The sequence below is a fragment of the Plasmodium inui genome, assembly GCF_000524495.1.
Source record: "Plasmodium inui San Antonio 1 unplaced genomic scaffold supercont1.169, whole genome shotgun sequence".
Taxonomy (NCBI): Eukaryota; Apicomplexa; class Aconoidasida; order Haemosporida; family Plasmodiidae; genus Plasmodium; species Plasmodium inui.
In genome coordinates, this window is record NW_008482003.1 from 1 (window position 1) to 8,134 (window position 8,134).

Sequence of the window (8,134 nt, forward strand, 5' to 3'; positions counted from 1 at the left end):
GTTAGTGACAAATCTTAATACTACTTTAAGCCCGAAGCGTATAAAGTATACTTATATAAAAAAGTGGTGGTGACCATTTTCGAATTTTTCCCATGCTTCCTATAAAATATGCTGACTGATTATTGTGTAATGTAAAAAATTTAATTGCATTTTTCTAAAGATAACGATGTATACTTTTTTTTTCTTATTAACCAATATTGCTACATTAAAACTAAGCTTTCAAAATGAGGAATTGATGACTAACTACGTAAGGAGAAATTCAAATAAATTAATCAATAGATATACATTTCTAATAGATCCTTTTTCTGATAATTAGCAATTTTTCTACCAGATTGTAAATAAAATTTTATCTATAAAGATTTATCCATCTATCTAGTTCTTTTTTTTCTTTGTTCCTTTTCTTACATACATGAAAAAATACCTAACAGAATGAAAATCTTAACACCTCTTTGAATAAGCTGAATCAACATAATTGCAGATAGATGGGAAAATATATATATACATATAAATAATACATGGGATAAGCATATTTTGACTATAGAACACCAACATGAATATATAAGAATAATAACTAATTGTTGTCTCCCTACTGAAGCTATTCCCTTTAGAGAAGGAAACATATACATGTATATATATGTCCGTTAAGTATCGAGAGTCTTAGCGCGCGAACTATTAATTTTCCAGTGAATTACGCACCTTCCAATAAAAAGAATGGGAATAAGAATTACTTTTGGAATCCCCTAGGAGGTGTAGGAGAAATTTCTATTAGAAAGTCCTCAGGGGATTTTACATTATTGAAACCAACACATATACCGCTTATAGTTCTGTTATCCCTATTGTTACAAGTAAGAATTAATGCAAAGTTAGAAATATATCGTCCTTTCCAGTTTCGATTATTCTTTATTTAATTTGTTCTACTATTCAATGTTCTTTGTCGATCGTACTATGGCGTCTATTTAAGATATTTCTTCCACGTTTGTAAAAGTCATCATCCCCGCACATACTTCATCGTCGTGTTCACTTTTCAAACTTCACATGTAAACACCTTTACAGAATAATCACACTCATGAACAAGCAGGAACCCTTAAATTACAATGCACTAGTAGATGATCAAGGAATTTAAGCGAATTCCATCGTACAAAATCACGCATAAGTATCAGGACGAATAGCACAGGTAGTTCCCGAAAAAGCGCTTCACGCAGGGGTAACAGCACAGAATCTACAGCAGATATAGCTCCAAATTCCTGCTACTTTTCTAATGATAAATATGATATTTATGGTAGCCAAGTAGATAAATATCTTTGGTCTTAACATTGATGATGAAGCTGCAAGTTTTTATGGAAGTATGGCTCCAAGTGTCTACGAAAATGAAGCTCTAAGTCTCTATGGAAGTGAAGCTCCAAATGTCTACGAAAGTGAAACTCTAAGTGTCTATGGAAGTGAAGCTCCAAATGTCTACGAAAGTGAAACTCTAAGTGTCTATGGAAGTGAAGCTTCAAGTATCTATGAAAGTGATAATGAATCTATTATGGGAGACCCGTATTCATCAAGTGACAATATAAATGAGGACGATTCTACTGTCACTTTATTTAAGAACCAATATACAAGGGATTTCGCATATGGTTCCCAGGAAGGAAGCAGTAATATAAATAATGATCCCGAAGATGACAGTCCATGTGAAATAATGAATATTACTGCAGGTGAGGCAATTTCTGAGGAATCAACAGATGACGATGATTCTTCCCATTCAAAAAATGAAGAACACTTAACCGAACATATGATAAGTGATCTAGTTAACAGTTTAAATGAAACTGTTCACATATCAGAAATGATACAAATATTTAATCTTATGATGACCCTTGAGAGAAAAAAAATATGATAACCTAGAAAATTTTTTAATTATTTATGCCGATAAGGTAGCAAAAGAACATACTACCACAGAAAGATATAAAACGCTAGAGTGAATGGTAGTCCAGACTTCCATAATGTCAACTGTCCTTCGATTTGAAGACAGTGCATATAAACAATTTAGAGACATAATTAAATCAGGAACACAATAACGTGGGGAATTTGTTAATTTTATAAAAGATTCTAGAAATTGATGGACAACTTTAAGACAAAAAAAAGAACAGGATTCCAAAGGGTCCTTAAAAAACTCCATGAAAGAATTTCATAAAAGAATAAGTCTACGATTATTCATAGAAATATAAACAATATGTATGCTTTAGCATGTGAGTTCCTCATAATCGGCGCATCCTCAGGTTAATATACGTACTTTACATGATGCCTCACACCTCATTGTATATTTTTATCAATAACAACTAATATAATAAGAATAAAATTGTCCACTTCCTTCTTTTTTTCTGTTTTATATCATTTGAAACAAATGAATATTTTGAAGAAATATTTACCTTTTTTACCCTTGATCATTTTTCTCCTCGGGGAGTTAAAATTAAGAAAAGAAGAAAAAAAAAAAGAAAAAAAAATACATACATACCATTATCTCCCTTTATGCTAATATCTTTACTACTCCAATACCAAATTTGTGAAAAAAAATTTATCTACTCATCCTTCTTACTGTTCTACATATAGAAAGATAAATATTTCATACACAGATATAGACATACATATTCGCATAAGCCTTTACGCACTTATACTTTCCCTTCTTAAAAGTACCCCTTATGCTTTTATTATTGGCTACCTCTCATTTGTACGCATATTTATTACAACAGATTTGTGCAAATGACTGACAAGGATTAACAGACTTTTTTTTTTATATAGAGGTATCTAGACCTTTTCTGAATCATACCTAAAAGCGATATGTCGTAATATCCCCTAGGAGTCTGCCCAAGAATTATCTATATAAATATGAAACAGTTAAAATCCTAGAATCTCAAACCTATTTTTAGAAAGAAATACGTGCTACGACGTGTCTGCTCTCCCACTTAGTCATTCCTGCAGGTGGATCCACTGACCCCTTCATTTGTTCCTCACGATTTGTAATTAAACAAAAGCGAATTAAAAATTCGAGTGACACAACGGTTCATAATTATAGAATTTCGTAAAAAGCTATAACCAAGTAGAAACCATAATAATAACCGTATGTATCACGAAAGTGACCAATACAAATAACGCAGAAATGAATCCTCCATCGATGACGTAAATAACGACTTCTTGTCACATACGCTATTACTTTTACAATATATATATTCTTCAGAAAATTCCTACACCTTCTTATGTTAATCCGATTCAGATAAATCCTTTACCATTACTACCCCCTCACTTAAGCATCCCATGATAACACCAGAAGAGGTGATCGTCAAAAGTTCAATCCCACGAAAAAATAAAAGCACACAGATATATTTATAGTAATATGCCACCATTTCGGCCGCATTTCCATGAGACTTTTCAGCAATAGAATTATTAACATAACGGTTTACATTTTTTCCTTTCCCAGAGATGCATCCACACACAGAAGGAAAGGATACTTCTCTGCTAATAAGGTAAGGCCAATACAATGAAATTGCCTTATGACAACATATTATTTGTTTTTAATTCGTACAAAATACATTCAATGTAGAACCGTACCCTTCTACTACTGGAGTTTGAATAGTTTTCCATAATTTGCAAGAATTATATCTTAATCAGATGTGCAATAAACTGTGGAACTATTCAGGACATTCTCGCTTCGATGTAGCCATTATGCATGTAATATAATATTTACATATTTCTGTGATTCGGCACTCATATGAAGCAACGTTGGACTGCGGAAAACAGTGTTATGTTGTCTAATATGGATTACATCTCATTAGATCTTAAAAGCATCCGTGTAACGGCTTACACATATATGTGGGGATTTATGATGAACCGTTTATTACTCGTTATTTTCTACACTCTCATACTTAGAAAGGAGGAGTCCTCCCTAAAATCATGAATATAAACGTAACTTATTTTTTTTATTTTTTTTTTTCTAATTTATATTTATTATAAATATACGGATAAAAACATTTGCATCCTAAATTATTACTTTTAACAGTTAGGTGTCTACATTGTTGCTGGTTTTACTGTCATTCAAAATATAAATAATCACTAATGATTATAATCCCTGTGTTACTTTACATTGCACAGCTTTTTATAATTTATCTGTTCAGTTCGCTCATAAGCAATCCCACACATCCGTACATATGTAGCACTTCAGTTTCTAACACGTTAAGTGAAAACGTGTACTTTACATGTGAATAAAAGGGAACATAGAATATGAAATGTGCAGTATTGCAATGTGTGAGAGGATGAAAACCTTTCCCGTTAATACTACGAATAATTGCGCAACTTGCACAATGAATTGCATTCTAACAAAACTGTATGTGCATCTTTCCTCTTGTACTTTCTTTTAATCTTCAATAAAATAAGAAAACTATGCATTTATTTTATAATAATATGCATCTATATTTCCGCCCAATCCCTAAAAGACTGTTTCTATCTCTCTCTTATACCATTAGCATAATTATTTACACAGTTACAGTAGGATTTATATATGCCGGGGCTATTGGCTTATTCTTAAAGTACTCCACTTAGAAACTGTGTTAAAATTTGTAATTCAAAAAAAGTAGGAGAGTCCAGTACCATAATTACGTGATCCCCTGGTGCGTTTAACACGGTTAATAATTTCTTACGGCAGTTCCTTCCTAGGCAAAGGAGCCGGAACTACCACATATGCTGATTAACTGTTTCACATTTTACCACTCTGGCATATCATCCATTATGCGCAATTTAGACAGATGACACGCCTTACATAAGCAACCCTTTTTTTTATTTTATGAAAAAGAATGAAATTTATAAATTATTCTGTTTCACTCCTATACCTCTTAGCATTAAGAATCGATGAAGTATTTTTAATGCTCTAATTTTTTTGGCGAAATGCTAATTAGAAACAAAATTGATGCTTAGGGGCGGATCGAAATTACCTTTACATTTTATTACTTCATATAGAATTCAATAGAAGCATTTTTATTCATTTTTTCAATTAATTTTTCTCTATATAATACGCATTTTACTCCCCTTATCATAAACAGTAATTTAATTTATACCCCAGATTAATAATATAGAAACAGTTGTACATTTTTGAATTACTTGTCTTTCCTACAATTAACGCGAAGAATAATTTGCTTATTACAATTTCCCCCCTTTTTTTTTTTTTTTATTCAACTTGATCATAAACATTTCATTCTAATTACAACATTAACTAATGCCAGTGTAACAATTAATAATAAGAGATTGTCCCTTCGCATGTAAAAATTCTATTCGTTTTAAAAAACATCACTATTAAAGAATTAAGGGCAGGTTGGTAGTCAAATGTCATTTTTATGGGAAAAATTGCTAATATTTTAATATGTCTCTAAGGTAATGAACAAACGAGTATTTTTCAAATAGGTTGAAAAAAATGAACGCTTATTTTTTGACTAGATTAATAAAAAAAAAAAAAGACGAAAAGGGAAAAAACTTAAAATTCAGAAAACAACAGCCTGAAGACACCAAAAGAAAAAAAATGAAATAAAATAAAACTGAACAAAATGGAACCAGAAAAAAAAAAAGAAAAAACAAAAAAGACAGAACAACAACAATTATAAAATACAAAAAATACTTAAGAACATGAAAAAAATTGCTAGAATAATATAACATATAAAAAAAAAAAACCGGAAACACCGAAATCTAGAAGTAATAAATAAAATAAATTAGGCATGGGCGACAGAGAATTAAAAAGCATAATTTTACAAAAACGTATTAAAATATTATTTACATATTTAAATTAGAATAAAGAAGAAAAAAAATAAATGGAGAGATATAAAAAATAAAACGAAAAAAAGGAGAATTATTAACATATATTTAGAAAATTAATTATTCTATTCATTCTTTTGCATCTATTGAAAATGAAATTTTTTAATGTTAGGAAATCCGTTATTTTACCTTTATTATGCACCCTCTTTTTATATATTACTTATTTTAGATATTTTTAAAATTTTTATTTTCATTTTATTCTATATTATACTTATTATTTTTTTCTTAACGATACATATCTATAGTATAATAGGCATGTAATAGTCGTGCAGGAGAGAAAATCAAGGCTCTTACTAGAAAAACGTTTCTGTTTTTCTAAAAATACCGTACAGATATGTACATAAAGATGAAATATTAAAATTCCTAAATTAAAAAAAAAAACTATTAAAAAGAGAACTAACAATTTGATTCATTGTTATAAAAGAGTGTTCTTATAAAATTACATATATATACATATATTTACTTTTTTTTCTATTTTATTTTTAATTATTGCCAAGATTTGTATATTTTTTTCTTAATTTGATCCCCCTTCTTTTCTTTTATGAAAAAATGATGCTTTGTTAAAATAAAAAAAATAGATAAATTAAAAATTAGAAAACATAATTGTAAAAAATAGAAAAAAATAAATATATTGGGTTTGCAAAAATAGATCTATTCCTCTATATATTCATATATGTAATATTATATCTGTTAAAAATAGTTTTGTCTTCGTAACGAAAAAAATGTCAATGTAGGAAAGTTCTATATAATAATATTATTATTAGATATGTATATCTTATTATTTAAACCAAACCAGCGCTTTTTTATACTCCTTAATATATAACAGATTGAACGATATTAACGACAGTATATATGGAGTGACAGAACATATTATTTAATGTCAATATATTTTCTTTTTCCTGTTCTTTTTTGCATCTTTCCCTATAATTTTTGTTATATTTTCTTCTTCATTCACAATGATTATAGAAATTAAGGAAATGTATACAGATAAAAGAGACCGTAGATCATAAAATAAACTAGATGATAAACTATAGTTCGTTTTTTATTAATTTACAAAATACATATATTTCTTATTATATGAAGCATATGTATTATACATGAAGAAAACTGAACGAAATAAAGGAGTAACATGAAAGGAACTAAAGCAAGAAGATCACGGTCCCGTTCAAGTATAATAAAAAAAAATAAGGACTATGTATCATCAAATACTAGCAGAAAACCATTTTCCTCATGTATATACGTTATCTTATTCCTCTTGACCTATGTGCTTCTTCCCCTGTGGGAATGCTCTGAAGTAAGATAGAAAAATGATAGGCGAACTACAGACGAATTGTATGCAAAACCTAGGCATATTACGTTGTGTGCTCATTCGTACAAGTATACATATACATTACGCGCATATGTACATACGCTGCGTTGTAACTATTTGCAATAATTGAATCACATTCCTTCAATTTGTTTCCACTTCATTTTGTACTCCCCATTTCAGTTTTCTGGTGATTACGGAGCGAATCATGACTACCGTGATAAATTCAAAGGGCAACAGCCCAGGGATGAATCCCGCTTACTAGGAGAAATACCCTCATATAAAGATAATAGTACATGGCGTCTTTTTGTAAAACACTTCGAGGAAGATTGGCAAGATTTCAGTAAGGACATGACAATCAAGAGGAACCAATGGTTTGAAGAAAAAAATGTCGAATCAAACAAATTGACAAAGTCCATGGAAGACGATAAAAATAAATGGTTCAAAGCAAAAGATAGAGAATTGCAAATTTTGAACAAAGCTTTAGAATACAAATTCGCTAGTGTCGATCCTACTCTGCGTAAACGACGTGAAAGCGCTATGTCTGGAAAACCTGCAATGGAACCAATTGCATTGAATGAAGCTGATGCTGATGATCATAATAAAGAAGAGGCCCAAGACAGCAAAGCAGCAGATTCCGAAAAAGAGAAAAAGGTAAATAGGTATCCAACAGAATTTAATAAAAAAGAAGAAAGCACATATAAACCAAAGCCAAAAGATTCTATAAAATCGAAACTTCCAGAAAAAGGCGAAATAATCCCAAATGAAGAAATGCAAAGACCCGAAATGAAAAGCGTCCCAATGGAAAAACCCGAAGTGAAAAGTGTCCCGATGGGAAAACCCGAAATGAAAAGCGTCCCAATGGAAAAACCCGAAGTGAAAAGTGTCCCAATAGGAAAACCCGAAATGAAAAGCGTCCCACTAGGAAAACCCGAAATGAAAAGCGTCCCACTAGGAAAACCCGAAATGAAAAGCGTCCCAATAGGAAAACCC

General features: G+C 30.5%; 2 protein-coding genes across 2 annotated transcripts in view; both read left to right on the forward strand.

The window, feature by feature from the left end:
- Positions 1 to 1,291: 1,291 nt before the first annotated feature.
- C922_05763 (hypothetical protein) lies at positions 1,292 to 1,879 on the forward strand (the record flags this gene model as incomplete). Its single annotated transcript, XM_008821334.1, has 1 exon — positions 1,292 to 1,879. A coding segment is annotated over one exon (588 nt), but the record flags the coding sequence as incomplete, so codon positions are not given.
- A 1,519-nt stretch (positions 1,880 to 3,398) lies between these two features.
- Positions 3,399 to 8,134, forward strand: part of C922_05764 (hypothetical protein) — a gene marked incomplete at both ends in the record, with an annotated part of 6,141 nt that continues 1,405 nt past the window's right edge. The window contains 2 exons of the mRNA XM_008821335.1: positions 3,399 to 3,503; positions 7,325 to 8,132. Of these exons, the coding sequence (XP_008819557.1) occupies positions 3,399 to 3,503; positions 7,325 to 8,132 (913 nt within the window). The remainder of the gene's footprint in view (positions 3,504 to 7,324; positions 8,133 to 8,134) is intronic.